Genomic DNA, 20,142 nt, shown 5'->3' on the forward strand with positions numbered 1-20,142 from the left:
AGATCAAAAAGTCATTAAATTTGAATACATATCCCTAGCTATGTTCTTCATTCTGGTCCTCCTGTATACAAGCAATGCAGACGTGTCACACATTTTTTTCCTAAAATCAATAATCAAATAGGTATTTCAGTTCTTAGAAATTTTAAGAGCTTATTTACTGACATTTGCCAAGAATGCTGAGGTTTGAGATCACAACTTTAAACCTAAAGCATCAATTTAGGGCTCCTCCGCACTCCATTTTACTCATATTCTAGTTAGTTCCTTGAAAAAAATGGGGAGACAGCTTAGCCCCCACCTCAGTTTCTTCTCGTTTAGAAGGACACTGGTGCTTGCATATTTATAAACTGGAGACTTAATTACTTGGCAAAATACTGAGAACTTGGCTCAGCAAACTGTACAAAGCAATAATTATACAATAAACTACTAACCTCTCTTCTTCAATACTTGTATAGTAGTTTTGTAAATGCCTTAGGCACTGGTCTGAGTTTATGTCACACACAGCAGTGCCACAGCTGGAAAACAGGAAGCTGGAAGCTAGCATAAGTTACTGGTAAAATAACAAAACAAGCCTTAAGTTTGAAGGCTCAAGTTTCTTAAAGGAATGACTGTCCACTTGGGAATTCAAGTATTTCTTCAGCTGCAAAAGACGCTGCCACCCACATGATGCGTCCAGGAAACACCTTGCTGTTTCAGACAGCGTGCTATCACACAAACAATCTAATTAGAGATGTTAAAGCAGTTTGTAAGCAATCACTATACTCCAAATCACTTGAAGTTAGCTTCGTTAACATAAAATCTTGCAGACAAACAATGATACCTCTTAGTGTGCGTTCTGCTTCAATCACTGCATCCAAAGGTGGTGGTTCTATTGCTTTGGCCAAAAACTGACCAATTCCTCCCAGCCGCAGCAATTTGATGCTCAAAGCAATTTCATGAAGTGGTGTTCGAAACATTTCGGGTGTCATATGAGTTTGAAGTCTCGAATGAGAAGAGAACAAAAAAGCCCACATTTTTCTCAAAACAGGGTTTGAGCACCATCATGGGTCATTCCACCAGCATAAACTGCCGCCCTCCAAAGAAATACTGCCTCCCAACCAACCTTTCAGGTCTCATTGTGCTCTTGTAGCTTAGGCTCTTCTACCAGCATTTGTCTTCTGTGCTTCTCGATTCTCATCTCAGGGTAAATTTAAAATGGAATTGTACAGAGGGTATAGCCCTCACATTGGCACTACCTGGTGTGGTTTCCAGTATGAGCTGACCACAGAGAGTCTGCATGGCTGAAGCCCAATTCACAGCATGGCTGTGTCCAGCCCAGCACTTGCCCCCTTACAATCATCTCCTGCATTGCTAAGTAAGGTCCTTCCACTGCCGAGACAGACAACCTGCTGTCATCCTGCCTTACGTACAAGCACTTCTCTACTTGTCCTTCTATCAACTCCAAACCACCCAATTCATCCTGCACATTTTTGCTTTGATCACTAAGAGGAAGTATTTTTGCTGGATGCTTTCCAAAGGTGATTTTCTGATAGGAAAAAGACCTCACGGAAACAGACAGCCTTTAGCACAGCATTGTTAGTGATCCTTTACCTTGCTGGTTGAAACATGAACTCCTAGGAATGACTGCACTGAGCAACAGGAAGCTAGAAAAGGTTTCAAAACACAACTTGAACACAACCAGCTTCAGCTGGCACCAGATTTAGACAGTATCTCTCAAAAGATTATCTGCACAAGTCCACACTCTCTTTCCTAGGCACAGTGGAGCTAGTATTTTGGTTTTATATTCTTTGAAGAAAGGTAACCTTAAAGTCATGAAGTCACGTGATTACTTTAGTAGCCTGAAATCAGTTCACTGCCAAAAATTGTTAATTAAAACACTCCACTGTGCTAGACAGCAAATCTAAATAAATTTGAGCCATTTCAGGGAAGTTTTTGATCAACTGATGCTTTCAGAGGTTACAAAAAGCAGAACATCAAAAATACAGCTATGCGCTAATGGCTGAGAGAGGAGCACTGAAACTTTCATGAGACCAAACACTGAGTGTAACAGCTGTGTAGACTTCTGCAACCAGCAAAATACTTTCATGGCTCCAGTAACTGAGAAACAGCTTAGCAGATAGAAGAGGTCAGAAGTCTCAGCAGCAGGGAAGATGCTAGAGCAGCATGAAGGGGCTTCCTGGCCAGAGAATGGCAATGGAAGCAAAATTAACATCTGTCTTCCCTGCTTTTTACCACTTTGATGACAGAATTGCCTGTTATGTGAAGATGCCAGGATCCCACAATGCCTGCAAGCAGACTAGAGCTTTATCCTCGGTTCAAAGCTCTTTTCTGCCTTGCCTCAATTCCCAAGCACTATTATTTTTCTCCCGAGAAGTTCTGCAGGTTGCAGTGAAGTTCTTAATAATAATATCATGAACTATTTATCCACCTCACGCTATGGGTAAAAGCATATAAGCATATATAATTTTTTTTAAAGCAAAAGAACCGAGATTCCAGTGTGAACTGACTTCATGCACCTCCGCTCTGTGCTTTCTGAAATGATTTCCCCAGTTTGATCAGAAGTAGCATACAATAGTTCTGGGAGAATTCTCCGAGGTTATTTTATTTCTAAAGAGCACCTCACCTTTCGAAGCGAGCTCTGCTGCACAAATAGAAACAAAACCCAGCACGCACACGTCCAGCTCTTCCTTTCCGCTGCTCCAAATTAGTTTTTGATGCCCAGACTGTGGCATAGTTTGTCATGTTATTATGAGCAGTGAACAGCTTCACTTTTTGTCTGTCAAGGAAAAAAAAAAAACCAAACAACCAATAAAACACTTAAGATCAGACATTCTTCATCTCAGGTCCTGCCAAATCATTTCTTATTTTATTCCTTGCAGCCATACTGCTTTTAAGCAGCAAACTACCCCTGTTTGACTGGCTAAGCTTTGGCTAGTTAGGGATCTATCTGGAAGCTAAAGTAGCATAAAAAACCGCATACCAAGCTATACACAGAATGTAGTTTTTGCAACTGTCTCAAAAGCTTAAAATTCTCATGCAATTCCTGAGATGCCTATGTGTAATGTGCTCAGAGAACATGCATAGCAAGACAAGATATGTAACCGACTACAAAAATCTTCCTCTTTTCTATTAGCTATACACTGAGTGTTTGTAATACTCCTTTGGCAGATGACATATTTCAAATACGTATGGAGACCCAGTGACACCTCACATGAATAGTGCCACCGTGAATGTAGCTGACCAAAACCAGCCCACTGAATTGCCAGTGAGGTTTGTAACTGTGTTGAACAGCTAAAGACAATGCAAGTTTGTCTTGAGTGAGTCAGTCCTCAAATTCAGCTTTTTGACTATGGGAACACAAGGCAGTTCATGTTCGGAAAATCTTTTTTGCATTCCAAAGAATAGGATTTATAAAACAAAAAGCTACTTCATGAACTCACTTGCAGGAGTCTATAACATAGACCACATCATTGATGGTAATGCTAGTCTCAGCAATGCTGGTAGATAAAATAACCTATAAAAAACAGGAAATGCATATTGAAATATATTTGGTCTGAAAAAGCTACAGATAAACTGCAAGATAAACTACATAACTTATATAAAAAAAGTCAGCAATACATTCCACAAAAGCACAACAGAACTCCACACAGGGAAGGCTCTCATACTTTCATTACTCCAGGAGGCACAGGATCGAACACTCGACGTTGCTCCTCCAGAGGAATTTGTGAATGCAGAGGTAAAATTCTATACTGGTTACCTCCTAAAACATGAATATAACAAAGTCAGTAACTACCACTACATGAATCTCATTTATTCTTTGCACAACATAATAATTTCTACCCATTCGTTCTCATAACAAATAAATCCAGCTCCCCAAGTCACTCATCCAACTCTCATTTTTACACAGTCAATAGTTTCCTTCAGAAAATATGAAATATAATAGAATACAATTGGTTGTACCAAAGCGTGGATTCATTTCTAGATGCTTCTGCATTGTATATATCAAGTTCCAGCCAGGCAAGAAAACAAGTACAGCTCCTGGGACATTCAGAGTCTTGATATAAATTAGCAGGGCCTCAATGAGTTCAAAAGATGTTTCTTTTTCATTCAGCTGAGCCATGGCGTGCTTTGTTTCTGGGCCATATTCATCACTGCAAATAAGGTTGCAATTGGTCTGAAAAAACAAACAAACGAACAAAACAAAAAACCCAAATAAAACCACCACGCACACAAAAAATCATATAAATGAATTTACTCAAACTGTGGAGACTGGTTGGCCAGGCAAATAGTAAAATGGGATACATGGGTAGTTTACAGGGAAGACCATCTCAGGCACAGCTCACAGGATGACCCAATGAGCCGTCCAAGTCCTGCTTCCCCAGCTTTCTAACGTAAGAACTTAATTATAACTTCATTGCACTATAACTCAATACAAATTTGCAGCAGGAAACTATCAAACTCACTTAACTTCTGTTCAGATGAACTGGGATAATGTCCTAAGAAGGAGCTTCTCAAGAAAAACTGGTCATTTTTTAAAAATTTCAAATAACTGACCTAAACAGTAGTTCTGGACCTACATATTAAAAGCTGTGTCATGAAAGTGATAGTTTCTTGACAATGTCTTTGAGCACTAACAGTATCAACTGCAGGAGAAGGGAAAGAATCTAAATTTTCACCCTTGAAAAGGTATCATGAAGCTCGTATTTCTGTATCTATTTCTTCTTCCAAGGTTACCAATCTTTTCACTTTTAAAAGTATTTCAGTTCTATCTTTAGAGACGGAAGCTGATGAAACACAAGAATTTTAGCTTCAACAACAGAAGTTTACAAGGGAAATGAAAAAATTAAATTCTATTTCTGAAGTCAACAGCAATCTTTGATATCAAAAATACAAAAGCTGCTAAAAATGTTAAGTTCAACAATGCCCAGTGATTTACACCTGAGCTAGAGTCCTAACTGGCACTTGCGTAACTTTTCATATTAAGAAGTCAAACATACGTCATCATCTTCAGGACTTTCTTCATCCTTCTCTTTCTTCTTCTTTTCCTTTGGTGGAGGAATGAACTGAGTCATTTGAATGCAATCTTCCAGAAAATAATCTGCAAGGACAGTCAAGAATTGGTTATCAAGACTGACTAGAAGCCTGTGTAAGGGAACAGTTCTTTTTATCACCTCCCAAGATCCCCCTGATGTAATCATGTTGTTTCAGAGTATGAAGCCAAGACTGGAGAAAACTCCTTGGCTGTCAGCTAAGGTATAAGAATTATTCCCACACTGTTCCAATGATCATCGCTCTATTGAATATACTTCCACATAATTTTTTCTGGTTTGTTTGTTTTATTAATACTGGCTGATTTAAAGCCATTTTCATTATTCCTAATATCAAAGACAACTGATCTGAAACTTTACTATTACCATCTCATTCTCCAATCGAAAATACCCCAAGTGCTGGTGCTTTGGGGGTGGTAGTATTATTTGTTTGCTTCTTTGTGTTTTTAAACCAAATGGTGCTATGAAATAGTTCATTGTTACTGACTTCCTTGCCCAGGGTAAGCCACATCTGTAAAACATGACAATCCAGAAGAAACGTCTATCATGCTTTCCCCATAGTTCTGAAGCATGTGACTAATAAAAACTAAAGCAATTCCTGAAAGTACAACCAATGATTTACCTTGGACAGGAAAGGTTCTACCAAACACCTCAATGATTGGACAGTTGAAGAAGTATTCACAAAACATACTAGTGTCGATGGTGGCGGACATGAGGATAACCCTGATTTCAGGATATGCCTGAACTACGTCTCTCAGCACCACCAGAAGAAAGTCAGTCTGCATATAAAGAGAATAAAAGCATCATTGATTACCCACCCATAAAAATCAGTATCTTACCAAGAGACCAGAAGGAATTACAAAGACATATACATTTACAGAGCAGGAGCCTTGCCGGATATAAGAAGTAAAAAGTATCACAAAAATGTTCTATAACCAGAAACAGGTGTCAGTGCTTTATTGTGAAAATACTACAATTCCTGGGATAAGTGAATTTTAGGATTTCCAGTGCAAAGAAGGGTTATTCTCTTCTCAGAATGAAAGAAACTAAAGAAAAGCATTCAAAAATAGTTTGCTTTCTTCCTAACAATATATTACCACCTAAGTCTTTTTAAACTTTATTTATATCTAAAGTAGCCATAGTTCGTAAAATAAATAGGAATGATCCAGTGCAGCTATATGCAAAGTTTTATAGTTCCGTTTAAACATGGCATTTATTTAGTTTCACCATGCAGTTAGGCAGGCCCTTACTTCGACAGATAAAATTACAGTCTCATTCAAAATTTCAAAACTTGTATTTTACATCATTAATACAAACTTAATAGATGAAGAGATGCATCAGAAAAATCTGCATTGCAATTCCATCCAAATGAGTCCCCAAATTCTGTCAAAACAAACTTGAACATCGTGTCAGAACTTAATGGTTTCTCTCGTTGGTGTGGCAAAGTTGAAAACTATATGGAAGAATTAAGAGGACAGAAAATGTTTCCCATTTCTTAAGTTACATACAATCCCTCCCCTAACTCTACTGTCATTTTTCTCCATGTCAAAACCAAATTTAAATGTGTCACTATCAAGATTGCAGTTTCTGTAAATACCACGGCAGTTCTGTTACAGTAATACAACATTGTCAGTATAAAAAGCAATCCAAAATAAAAGTGACATTCAGCATGCTCCCACATTTGGACAAAAAGTGCTTGTACTGTGATGTTGTATTTTCCATAGAGGACCAGGAGAGAGAAGATGATCCTAACAGGAAAAAAGACATAGGGCAGCAAGGAAGCACAAGTCCTTGCTCTTCTTACCAGGTAAGGAGTAATTAAGAGTTTCTAAAAATCCTATTGAAGCTGGAAACTCACATATACAGCATTTAGTAACATACAGAGTTTCCTTTCATACTAGAACACATAAAAACGTTAAACAGAACAGAAGCATTGAGAGAAATAGGACTGTAATCACCAGCTGACTCACATTAATGTCTCTCTCATGGATCTCATCAACAATAACATGACTAATGCCACGGATCCCAGCTTCCACCTTTCTCAGAAGAACACCTTAAACAGACACAGGAGTTAAATGTTCATGTAAGTAAAGGGCAATCTTCGCCCCCGCAGTTTCATCAAGAACAGTTGCACTAGTTTAAAAATCAAGAAGTGCGCAAGCTGCCCATCACCCTTTACAACCCCATCTCTAATTGCTTTCATTTATACAAGTGATGGTTGAGAGTATGAAGTATTACTACTAAAAAGACTCCTTCTTTCCCACCCAATACTGCTTCCCCTTATGTCTTTTAAGGACAATCAATATTTGGCAATTTTATCTCTTCAAGAAATTATTTCCATATGGTATTAGACCTGTTTGATCATACTTCTGAATGACAATCTTAATCTTTGGACAGCATGTCAGCAAATTTCTATCAAAACCCCACAACTGTTCAATCTTTTAAGCAAAGTTTCTAAAAATTTTAACCTAACCATATTTCTGCTTTTGCTGCTACTCAAAGAATGCAGACCCATAAGTAATAAGCCCCAAACATAAACAAAACAACACAGACCTACGGTGCAGAAGAGCACACTGGCATGTGGCCGAGGAAGCACAGATTCAAATCGCACGCTGTACCCACAGCTTTGCCCAGGTTGTTCTCCTCTCTCATACGACACACGCTCTGCGACAGAAACCGCACTAATCCTCCGAGGCTGAGGGATGAAAAAGTTTTCCCTGCCTTAATGATGAGGTTTTATAAGTTTAACATTATAAATGCTACGTGTGTCCTGGCCTAAGATTTCTTTACAGAGTAGTCATTAAACAGTAATATCTGTAACAGCAGGCTTTTTTTCTTCTGAAATGGTTAATGCTGCACATAAAATTACAGAGGAGGGATATAAGGATATATGGGAACTACCAGCTGGCATTTGCCAAATCGTTTCCCCTCAGTCTGCCAAAAAGTTTTCACCTAGGCAAAATATAAGCCAGGTCATCCCAGTTGTAGATACATGGAAGAATAACACAATATACATGACACTGTGGTTTCTCCTACACACAGGACTGAGGAGGTACCTTTACGAACAATGTCCTGCAAAGATCATCAGATTTCTCAACACATCTTAATAGGTAATGTATTCCTCACCTGTGTCACTACTATGTTGCATTCTGCAGCTCTGTTGGTTCTGATGTATTCATCCAGGATGTACTGCGGAACTTGTGTGGTTTTGCCACAACCAGTGGCACCACGAATTACAACAACAGAATTGTGATGGACTGCATCTAGAATTTCACCTTCAAAATTCTTTACAGGCAAGTCCTCTCTTTCTTGTTGGATCTGGAAAAAAAAATTCCAGCACATTTCCAAAAATCTCCAAAAAACAACCTATTCTGCTCCACATCCATACTTTGTCTCACTCTTCTACACAGGTTTCACACACACAAAGGAAAAATTGTGTCAGAATAAATTACAGTTTGTTTGGGGTTTTTTTGCCCCTTACACAGCACAACAGATCTCCAGCATGACATCCAGCACTTCTGAAAGCTTGGTGCCTATTACTACTGAAATTCAGTCTTTCACACTTTGTATATGCTAAGTATATTGCTCTCTTCTGAGGGCAATAAAAAGACTAGTGCAAACATGCCATGTTACAGGAAGTATACTTACCCTTTGTAATTCTGGATCCTGCTCCAAACGGTACATGAAATCACTTTTCAGATCCATGCTTATTTGCTCTGGAGTGAGCTGTCAAGACAAGACACTGTTTGGAGGCTTCCTGACCCCGCTGCTTATCTATGTAACAACTTCAATATAAAATCAGTCACAGCAACATAACGACTCCAAACACGAGTAAAGGATCATTTCCTACATAACTCCCTGAAGTCAGTTAGGCCTATGAGCTGTTTTATTTCATTCATTCCAGCGTGTTAAAATTAACACCTCCTCAAACAAGTGGCCGTCCTCAAACAAGTTTCTCAGAAAGATCCAAAATTCTCAAAAAGAATGATTGTTTAAATTTAAAAACTTTAACTGCTTGAGAAACACACTCTATTTAGCAGTAAGCCAATGAAATACTTAGCTGATTGTTAAGACAGGAGTTTTTAATGAGAGGAGTAAAATAATGTAAGCACATAATCACCCACAGAACAGTAGCTAAAAAGTAAGCAGAAAGGGAAATACATTAGCCAACTCTTGTATTTCAACTAAGAAAGAATTCTAAAGAAATTTGAATTTGTTACCAAAGGGCTAATTGATTTTACTGAAAATAAGTTAGCTGCACCATGACTAGCACATAGAAATCCTAATGAGATTTGAAGCCTGCTCAATTTGCAATGCCTGTAAACGTATTATGTTTTAAGTAGCAACATTTGAATTTATATCAGTTCGCTATTTTTTAAATCTATATATAATCACAGCATAGTTAGGGACGGAAAGGACCTTAAGATCATCTAGATCAATGTTAAATTCATGCCTTTTATGGAAAAAACCTGGAGTCAAAAGAAATATTACATTATTACTTTGGTTCTAAGTACTCTGATTCCCTGTTTTAGGAAACTGAAGTTCCTGCCCTGGGCATCTTTTCTGACCAGGTTTTAGCAGTGGCCAAATTAAGCTTCTGAACCAGGCAACTTTTTTTTTTTTTTTTTCTTCTTCCCCATTTTATCATTCCACATTGTGGCTTTTTATTTGTTCTGGATGGCACCAGAAATGACCAAAAAAAAAAAAGCAAGCATGCTGTTTGTGTAGTGACACCAGCTTGCAGCAGTTTCTCCTCCCAGAAAAGAAAGTCCTAGGATGGAAATATGGGGAAGAGAGGCTACCAAATTATAAATATGCCCATAAACTTACCTTGTAATTTCAATTAGAACTTTGTATGGGCTGTACAATAGCAGGCAAATAGTGAAGCAAAGCAAAGAATTGGGACATCCAATATGCTACTGCTCATGAAACCCAATAGAAGATTAAATAAATACAAAGCTCTCCTGCTGAGGAAAAGACTTCCTTCCTCCAGTTCGAGGGAAGAAATTTTATCAGTATGGTGTTTTATCCTTTGGAATACTTTAAATCCTTTAAATCCTGAGGGGGGGAAAGGCATTTTGAAGTTCCAGAATCATGGGGAAAAACAACAAATCAATTTTTTAAGCTATCTTACATTTGCCAGAGGACCTTCATCAATATTGCAGCTGGTCCAAGGGTTCCAGTTGGAATGAGGTGGTGACCATGGAACAACTCCCGAATGACTTTGTCTTTGCGATGGTTCAAAATGGGCTAACTTTCCAACATTTATCAGAACAGGATTACTGGGATCTTCAGGCTATAAATCCAAAAGCAAAGTTGGCAAAGAAAGATACATGTATTAAATGAGCAGGCCTGATGTTAAATACTGGAGTGTCTGAACCGCATACTCACCAAAGGCACAATCTCCAGAGACAGTTCCCGTACAGTCTTTTGCAGCTGATTTTCTAAGTCAGAAGACAGCAACACCTCATAGGGTTCCACCTATCAAATGTTTAAAAACTACATGTTGATATACACAGAAAGACAGACAACAGAATCCGGAACTGCAAGCTGCTAGGGAGCATACTGTACCACCAAATAGTTACTTGTGAAACAAGGCCAAAGAGCGCCATCTTCTGTGTTCAAAATTCCATTCTTTAAACCTTTTGCCAACCTTTCACCCAACAAGAGTCTGTAGAATATTTCTAAATATCTTAGCTTAATTTCAGAGAAAAATATTCCTAAACTTGTAACCAAATACCAGAAAATGCTAATGTGCCAGAGAACGAAACCAAATAGCCAAGAATTGTACATAGCATAAACAGAAATCTTTAAGCTTGTTGAAAATCTATACTGAAAAAAGCATTTGTTGCAAATCCTATTTCATTTAATATGCTGTAAAACTAGTTTACTGCTCCATTCGGTACACATGAAGCTATATTTCTGATCCAAATCACTGGCCAGAACAGAAACAGTTGCTGGTCTAAAGAATCAAAATTATTATTAACTTGTAAGCTCTTAATATAAATATTGAGAGCAAACTCTAACTCACCTTGCTTGTTATTAAAATGAAAGCAGCAATTTCCAACCCTTCTATCAAACTCACCGATTCTCCTTTTTTCTTTGTCTGCCCAGAATAAGGTTCTATGACACCAAGATGGTAGAGCTGTCTAACCAAGGAAAGGGCACAGGACTGTGCTGCCAGCTTTTTGTTTGATCCATGCTCACGACTGAAAATCCCTGCAGCATAGAAAGTTCAGAGCTATAGCAACTGATGAGTCAAACAGCTTCCACAGAAGATACTGCTCTGAAATGGGCTGACTGCACACAGAGGACAGGTCTCACGGAAAGTTTCAAATCTTGATAAATCCAGAGTTCCCTCATAAAATCCCACCAGGTCCCTTCATCAGCTGACTCACACTAGCTGTGCAACATCACTCACTGACTTCCTGGGGAACTCCTGTGAAGGTTTTTTTTTGCATTCAATGTCTAAGGAAGTATGACTATCCTGTACCACCCAGCAACATCATACAAATTTCACAGCAAGCTCTACATAAATGGGTATGGTATGGATGTGCATTGCCTGGAAACGTATTAGACATTGCATTTCTCAGAAATGTAAAGAACAAGTAATTAGGACAAACAAAGCCTACCATATCTCACAAGCGTTTCTTTGTGCCGAGAAAAAAGATTAGTGGAAGCAGGCAACGGACAAGCAGGAGAATGCAACAAGCGCAGCACAAAGGAAAAAGATACCACATCAGGAAACAAACATACAAACGTGAACCTTCACCTCTGGAAGTGGTTCCAACATGTAACTACAAAAGTCTGCACCCACGAGTATGACCTAGTCCTCTGTACCAACATCCATCTCTTGCTAAGATAGAAACAAAAAGAAACACTTACTTCTGCCCAACTGCTTCACATAAATGTTCATTTCTGCAACAAAGCTCCTATAAGAGAAAGAACATAATGGTACAATTGCCAATAGCTGACACTGACACTCCAAATATATCCACTCTTTCCAATTTTTCTAGGCAAATATCTCTGTGTCCTCAATCAGAAACTCTCAACTTATCAATGGCCAAGATAAAATATTACTGCTTTTAGACTCTTTAACCCATTGTTAGTAGATAACAGACTTGCCATAAATAGAACCAGCAGATTTGTTAACAAGAGTCCTGCACATTCTGCCATTTGGCATTGAAATTTAAAGCCACAGTATTAGGAAATGCGCTCTGAGCTGTCTAAGTTTAAGGCAACAATTATAAAGGAAATAGCATGTTAACGGAACATTAACATGCATCCTACTGCACCATTAACTGTATCCCACATTATACTAACATAACCCACTAGTAGCATGGGTTTATTAACTCAGTGCAACAGTTAATACAGCTACCCTGGGTTTTGCCACAGACTTGGCCAGCTCAGAGCACAGACAAAACCAGCTCATTTAGTCAAAGACCATTGAACATATCTGCACAGAAGGAGACAGAATACTTGAATTTTCATGAAGCCCTTATTGCCATACTCTGGGAACAGCGCATAGTCAAAACCAACTGCGCAGCAAATGTCATTGTTTGCCTAGCAGGAATCTAACCAATTCATTTAAAGGTCAAGTGGTATATTAATTTAGGCTTTAAAAAAAATAAATGAGAAAGCCATATGTCAGAGGATGATGGAAACCAAGATCCATGTTTTTAAGAATCACAAACCTAAGCCTGTATTTGCACAGATTAAGAATTAAAGACAAATTCTTATAAGCCAGGATTTAAACTGGCCAATGTGATTCAAGATGTATGGGCTTTATCAGACTGAGATCCTCTTTGAAAACTATGCCTTAGTACTTCCACAGCTGCAGGCAGAACCTTGCATCTGTGCCTTTCATTTCTTGCTGTAAACAAACAAATAAAAGGTTAAGTGAGGGATTTAAATTTCAAGTTAGAACTCCTTCCTGTACTATCAGTGAACTGACCTTCAGGCACAGTGGCTTCATGGGTCGAAGGCCACTGGCTTTCAGGGACACAACAGCCAACTAAGGCACCGATGACAGTATGTTTCTCAGCCAGGCCTATAGTCAGCATTCAATCTCATTCTCCTCCACCTAAGGGGAGAACAGCAACACCAGAAATCAGTTTGCAGCAGAATCCCATGTGATTCCTTAGTACAGCCTCAGCAGCCCGTGTGTGAACACGCACAGATCTGTGGTGTTGCCCGCTGCTACCATCAGCAGTGGGAACACAAGGAGGCAAAGGCATCCCATGCTACTGATGGAATCCCAAGAGAGAAAAGCCACAACCCATCCATCAATATTTAGCTCATACTTTGTGTATAAGGAGAGCCATGTTTATATTTACAATTTATACCCTCCTGTCGTAATTAAAGTTTCTAAATCCAAATTTTCCAGCTAAGTTTTTATACCACGTGACTATGATTAATTGACATTAAAAATACATTTCTCCTTTAAAAACCTCTGAGAGCAAGGCTGACATTTCTGTTACAAAGACCATTACTTAAAAAAAAAAAAAAAAAAATTAGATTGGTAAGATGCATGGCAACTGGTGTTTCTTAAAAAAAACAAACCAAAACTATATTACTATCCTCAAAATTCCAAAATCATCTGAAACTATTCCTCTCCTATTATAGAATCAAAAGGATTAAATCCAGTCATTTGCCCTCCCTTAATGAACACTAGAGTGCACTAGGACTGTTTCATGCCTATCCAGTCCATTGCAGCATAGTTACTTCCCCCTTCTGCCATTCCATGCAGGGCAATTCACACAAGCTTTCCTGGATGTAGTAAATAAGAAACACTGAAATGCTTTCTGGAGGAACAGTAAGCAGGCTGAGAAACATACTGTCATTGATGGCCACTTCATTCTGCTCAAGTTTATATACATTTCAATATGTTTAATGCTTTTACCTGCAGAAGGCATAACAAAATGAGCTGCACAAATAAGTGCTCAAGAACTACACCTGCAACAAGCTTATTTACAATTCCTAGTTCTGTACAAACTAATTTTTAACGTCATTCACTTAAGGGAAAGAAATATCCTTGCTTCAGAACATAAATGGAGATGAAGTGACTTGAAGATAGGTTTTCAATGAGAATTTAGAACTTTCTGACACTAATACATATATTTAGGTATTCTAAATGCTTATAAGACTCAACAACAAAAGAATACCAGAAGCCCTGCAAGTGGGACTCTCATGGAAGACTGCGATAAGAAAATCTACTTGTCTTTCTAAAAATAACTCTTCTCACAGAATACAAGTTCATACAATGCAAAAAAACAAAAAACCCACAACCCCAAACCCAACAATAAGAACCCAGCAGCATGCTATTGTTTCTGACCACAAAACATTACTATATTTCACAAGAAATAATATAATATCCTGACATTTTGATGATTTGTAAAGACTATTCCAAACGTAAAAAAAATAAACCCCATCAATTCTTTATGCACAATCTGTTATGTGTTATTTTCATTTGGGAGAAGCAAATGCAAATTTTCTGATGGAATGGGCAGAAAGTCAAAAAAGTAATATCCAGCTGGTTTCAACTGAAATGTAAGACCCTCAAAACTCTTTTAGGAACATTCTACCAAACTAATTTTTCCAGTAGATTCCACTGCCAAAGTTTATTATAATAAAAATATAAATAAAATGTCCTTAAAGGAAATTTCTACATAAGCAAATGCAAGCACATTTAAGATTTACTCAAAGCGTACAAAGGCAACTACAGTCATACAAACAATAACTTCAAGCAACTGAAAACTCCTTCCATTCAAACTGACACCTCAACAGTTACCCAGAGCACAGCAATCATTTTTAAAAGCTGCACATCCATGAAAAACATCAGACAAAAATTTCTCCAGCCACTCAGAACTCAGTACAATGGCTCATCACTCCCATTTCAAGATTTAAGGATTCTGTTGGATGATTTTGTAAATAATAGAGTTTTCTCAAATGGTACTGTGGAGCCCTACAAGTAAGTGTGATTAGCCACTGTCACTGAAAATACTTCTAACCCTTCATAAGCAGATGGCGACCAAAACTACCAAACCTGTTGTGATCAGGCCCCATTTCAGTGTATTTATATTCTTCCTGAATCTTCTCCTTTTGGAAAAACTGATTCAGGCGTGCCTTGGCATTGTCCAAGGTCCAGCTCCCGTGAAGATCAGCATTTAAGTCCACTTCTGATTCTGAGGTCTAATTTTGGGAAAAAAGTGTCATTTACTAGTTTCTAATAGATTTCAGTTTTAAAGAGTCTTACGACAAGTCTTTAAATACATGTCTAGGTGCTATAAAATAATTAATACGTTGCAGCAAATGCTAAAAAGTCCTTAGTATTTCCTTATTTTCACAACAAAATGTCTACACAAACAACTGGATATTCACAGTATCCAAAGTGATTTATTTTGTTCCTAGCTTAAACAAGTTACCTTTGTTAAAAGTCAGCAAGTGAATCTGCAGCTTAAGTTAAAACCAACAGCAAAATATCAAGATGAAACTGCAAGCTTGATTATAAATGCTAACAATATATTAAAGGGAGTGAAAGATACCTATTTAAGAACTAAAGTAGAACTCCATAGAATGACTTACTGCCTGTGCTTCTTGCTCCTCTTTCTTTGAATAATAATCTTTCAAATTTGCACCTCGATCCCACTGAGCTCCATGACTGCCACAGTTTCCAGGTGCTGCACCTGGGCCATTGCCTACCACATGGGAAAAAAACAAAAACAAAATAACTGCCCCAATGCATATTCTTAGCAATGGACAGGTATTGCCCAGCAATCTCAACAGGACATGACCAGACCCTCAGATCTCATGTAGTCATTCACACCTCTGCCTCAAAACTACAGTGACTTCTAACCATCTTCTGTCTGCAGAATTATGCTGCGAGAGAAAACCCCACACAAATCTATATGCATATATTACATCCACATACAGTTGTATGTGGATCCACATACACATCCACATACATATTACATCCACATGCAAATTACAGTTTTCACAGTCATACCTATTTCAGCCTCTATAATCAAATGTGGAGGAAGAGGGCCACCCAAAGTAGAACTGGAACCAGTAACATCTCTAGCTGCTTCATATCCTCCATCGGGGATATCGCCTACTGCTGGCTAGGAAAGAGAATTAAGGAAAATCTCAGCATATTTGGATGGAGTAAGGTTTTTTATTATTTAGGTAGAAAACTGTTCAGGCAGTTTAAAGAGCTCCTGCAACATTATACAATAGTTACCCCCAGCAGTAACCACCCCTATTAACACCGTTTTAAAAACTGAAAGGAATAAAGTGCTCAATATTTGGCTTTTTGTGGATGTTCTATAAAAGGATTTCCAACCAACAAGTAGCCCTGACTTACCTGTTCAACAACCTTAAACACTGCTTCCACTGACCAAACTATGTATCTTATACAGATATATCTTTAGAAAGAGACTCTTCCTTCCCAATATTATAACATGTAGCTTCATGCTTTGTTTACTGCTCTCTAAAACTGCTGTAAAGAGAGTTACCCTCCTCCTCAGCTTTTATGTGAGAATCACTGCTGATACACACATCATTCATAAAACATCATAAAAGCAGTGATCTTGTCACACATGAGGAGCTAAGGCATAAAGCATTAACAATTTAAAAAATGTGTCTGGTTTGAGTCTGGTTTGAGATGTCTGTGATTTTTTTATTTTATGTTTTTTGTTATTTTATTTCTTTCAAGTGCACAGTATTGTATGCCATAACATGCATTTAAAACAATTCCTAGTGTCAGGTCTGTGCATTTAGCATTTCTAAAGTCAGGCTGTACCTTACAGGTACTCTGAATTCTTTCCAGTCACACAGACCAACACACAGCTGTTTTTACCAGATCATCCTACAACTTTCACTGAATGTATTCCAGCTTTCCAGCACTGCAAGCAGAAGTCCTGCACATTCAGTCTTCTTCACTGCACACAGGTGCCAGACTGAACTCCAGGGCTGAAATGCAGCTGGAGGCACAGCACTGCAATTAAAGGCTTTTCTTTCATAAGGAGGACACAGCAGCTTACTCCAAAAGATGGAATTTCCTCTTTCTTCATTTCATTCACCCGAACTAAGTAATTGACAAAGTCTCGAGCAGCGTTGGTCTGTGCATCCTTCTTGTTTGTGGAGTTGCCCATGCCAACATAGTTAAAGCCTTCTACTCGAACCTGCAAATAAAAACATGATCTGTAGCATGTACAAGTGAAGGAGTCTTGAAAGTAACACTGACTGAAACACCAAATCTCAGTTGCTAATAACAACAGGAGAAACATTACTAAGCATTGTTACCTATCTTTATGCATATATAGATACATCTGTAGGTTTTGAACATATACTTTATACCTATTAAAGAAAACACCCACAGTTCATTCTCAGAAAGCATGAGTGTTACCCAAAACCTTGATACAGAAAACAAATCAGTGTAGGAAGGGATCCTGGCAACACACAGCAGCAAACTCTGCCCAGGTTCACTCTCCTCAACCTTAATACCAAACCATCAGATGAGGACAGGAGTGAGCTTGTGCGTCCTCTACTGTACCTCCACATTATTACAGCTAGCAAGATACAATCTATTTCATAAACTTAGAGACAAACTTTAGCGCAGCAATTTTGTATCAGGCTAGCTTACCTAACAGGCTGCTACAAACTTTGATGAAAGTATGTTTATTCAAAATTCAGCCTAACCAGATATTTTCCACCTGCTTTTCTGCAACCACTGCCCCTCATCTTAAACAGTTATTGTCCTTCTTTTACATTTGCAGTCAGCAACTTTGTTCCATTTCAGCTCCACTGTAGAGCACTTGCACATTTCTGATTTCCACTCTTCACTCTGCTGACAACGTGAACAGCTTTTCACTACAGTTAGTTGTTCTTAAAAAAATAAAGTAAGCAGGCTTGCATGTAACATTCCAGCTAGTCCCAACTAGAGTTCTGCACACCACAAATGCCAGGCTGCATTTGTCCTTTGGTGCTGAATTGCACTGGTAGCCAATAGCCATTTTCTCATCAAACAACACGCTCCGCTAGTATTTTGCTTAATAAGTTCCAAACAATGAGTTTCCACTTTCGGCAGCCTAACAACCTACCAGAACAACCAAACAGTAACTATACTGGATTCACAACCATCGCACCAGCCTGTGACAATAGGCAAAAGAGAACTTTTGAATCAATGAACTCCTTTCATCTATTAAGTTTCTATGGATGCCCATGGGACATCAACATACAAAAAACCCAACAACAACATAACTGTCCGTACAACCACTTCATCTGAGTAATGCTCAATCTTAGTTATAGTACCTTTAAAATTGGTTTAATATCTCTGTGCTTCTCAGTGTTATCACTGGTGGGGAAAATGAACAGGGAAGAAAGGGTATAATGACGAAATCAAAGTGTTTGGTGCAAATCTATGACGTTGTTCACAAACTAACCCATTCTGTATGTGGCCTCACACTTAGCGTCTGCTCCTTCTCAGAGGCAACCCAAATTCAAAGCTCTCTGCTGGCACATCCACAATATCCGGAGCCAATTCGACAGAGGACCAAAGCCCTTCACGACGGTGACGCACAGTAGCCCCTGTCGATAATTTTAGCTGCACGGAGGCGCACACACGCAGAGTAAACGCACACAACACACTTCAGAAAACTAACTCCTTTTTACTGCGAGAGGAACGTACGGGACTGCCCCACTCGCACAAAACCACCAAGCGCGTTGTTCACCACGCACAAGAACCCTGCACACCTCGGCTGCAAAGCGGCCAGGCCCCCGCGGCCTGCCCTCCCCAGCGCTGCCTACCCCGCGGCCTGCCCTCCCCAGCGCTGCCTACCCCGCGGCCCCCCGCGCCCTCCCGGGGACGCCGCCCGCACCTCGCAGAGGAAGGTCTGCCGGCTGCGGCCGCCGCTGGCACGGATCTCGTAGGCCGGCGTCACTCTCCTCTTCCCGCACCAAGCGTACAGGTAGTTCTTCACGTCCCCCATGGCGGCGGGCGAAGGGCTGCGGTGGGGCCACGGCCCGCCCGCTACTCCCGGCACCGGCCTAGCGTCCGGCAGCACCGCCCTCTGGCGCCTCACGGCGGCGGCCGCGCATGCGCGGCGACGGCGGCCGCGGCGGGACATGGCAGGGCCGGGAAATGGCGGGGCAGGGCCAGGCCGAGCGGCGGTTCCTGCCCCGCGGCGAAGAGCCCCAGCCTCGGCGGCACTTCCCGGGGCGGGAGTAGCCGGGCATAGCGGCGGCTCGCTCGGCTTCTTCAATGCCGCAGCATGGCTCCAGCCACACAAAGTGCTCCCTGACCTGACAGACCACGGAGCGGAGCAAAGTGTCTGGGGCCTGCTAGGAAAATTCACCCCTTATCTAGGCGCCATTTGCCGTGCCCTGCACTGAGATACTCAGTGAGTGCCTGTTAGCACAGCAGCATGGCGGTTCGATTTTAAAAGGGCCTGCAAAGCAATTCCCGTGTATTTGGAGAGCGAGCGGCTCCGCAAGTCCCAGCTGCTCCTGCCCGCCATGCAGGGAGAAGCTCTGAGCCTAAGCACCGCGGCTGGCTGTGCTTGCTTACCAGCTCCTGGCAAAGACGAATTTCCCTTAGTGTTTTACAAATTCGGGGAGGGGAGGGAAGGAATTCTCGATCAGTGGTTATACAGCAAGAGGAAGATAGTAGATTTTTTCACACTCTTGCATTACAATAAGTTAGTGACACGCCTCCACATTTACCCCTCACTCTTCCAAACATCCCGTGTGATTAATTTTATATATAGGAGCACTGTCAGGAGGTATGGGCTGAGCAGCAGAGGGCACAGGACCTCACACTGCTCAGCTGCACAAGCCATCGCACAGTAAGAGCTCAAGCTGGTAGAGAGAGGTTGAGTCCAGGGTACAAAAGAGCACCTTTAAATCCTACTGTTCTAACATATAAGACAGCATTCTGCACTGCAGTACAGAGATGTACAGCTCAATTGTGGCTTTATTTTCATTGTGAGGAAAAAGATGGAGAAATACCTGCTTATTAGAGAGATGAAAGCTTTCTATTGCAAAGGGTTTGTTGTTTGGGTTGGGGTTTTTTTTTTTATTTTGCATTAAGTAAAGGTGT

At 39.9% G+C, this 20,142-nt stretch overlaps 1 protein-coding gene across 5 annotated transcripts in view; it reads right to left on the reverse strand.

The window, feature by feature from the left end:
- The window catches only part of DHX9 (DExH-box helicase 9), a 32,007-nt gene extending 12,887 nt beyond the window's left edge, over nt 1-19,120 (reverse strand). The window contains exons 1-20 of one of the 5 annotated variants that reach the window (XM_030496249.1): nt 18,923-19,120; nt 17,087-17,227; nt 16,051-16,165; nt 15,630-15,748; nt 15,091-15,236; nt 11,931-11,977; nt 11,131-11,264; nt 10,437-10,526; nt 10,180-10,341; nt 8,694-8,771; nt 8,172-8,363; nt 7,599-7,740; nt 7,016-7,098; nt 5,668-5,824; nt 4,995-5,095; nt 3,958-4,171; nt 3,663-3,757; nt 3,438-3,511; nt 2,621-2,773; nt 818-978 (exon numbers count right to left, since the gene is read on the reverse strand). In XM_030496249.1, the coding sequence (XP_030352109.1) occupies nt 818-978; nt 2,621-2,773; nt 3,438-3,511; nt 3,663-3,757; nt 3,958-4,171; nt 4,995-5,095; nt 5,668-5,824; nt 7,016-7,098; nt 7,599-7,740; nt 8,172-8,363; nt 8,694-8,771; nt 10,180-10,341; nt 10,437-10,526; nt 11,131-11,264; nt 11,931-11,977; nt 15,091-15,236; nt 15,630-15,748; nt 16,051-16,165; nt 17,087-17,227; nt 18,923-19,033 (2,515 nt within the window). In that variant the 5' untranslated portion in view covers nt 19,034-19,120. Of the gene's footprint in view, nt 1-817; nt 979-2,620; nt 2,774-3,437; nt 3,512-3,662; nt 3,758-3,957; nt 4,172-4,994; nt 5,096-5,667; nt 5,825-7,015; nt 7,099-7,598; nt 7,741-8,171; nt 8,364-8,693; nt 8,772-10,179; nt 10,342-10,436; nt 10,527-11,130; nt 11,265-11,930; nt 11,978-12,999; nt 13,090-15,090; nt 15,237-15,629; nt 15,749-16,050; nt 16,166-17,086; nt 17,228-18,922 lie in introns of those variants that run through there. The other 4 variants (XM_030496251.1, XM_030496250.1, XM_030496253.1 and 1 more) reach the window with 4 other exon arrangements.
- Between the last annotated feature and the right edge of the window lie 1,022 nt (nt 19,121-20,142).

Source organism: Strigops habroptila, chromosome 8, assembly GCF_004027225.2.
Source record: "Strigops habroptila isolate Jane chromosome 8, bStrHab1.2.pri, whole genome shotgun sequence".
NCBI lineage: Eukaryota > Metazoa > Chordata > Aves > Psittaciformes > Psittacidae > Strigops > Strigops habroptila.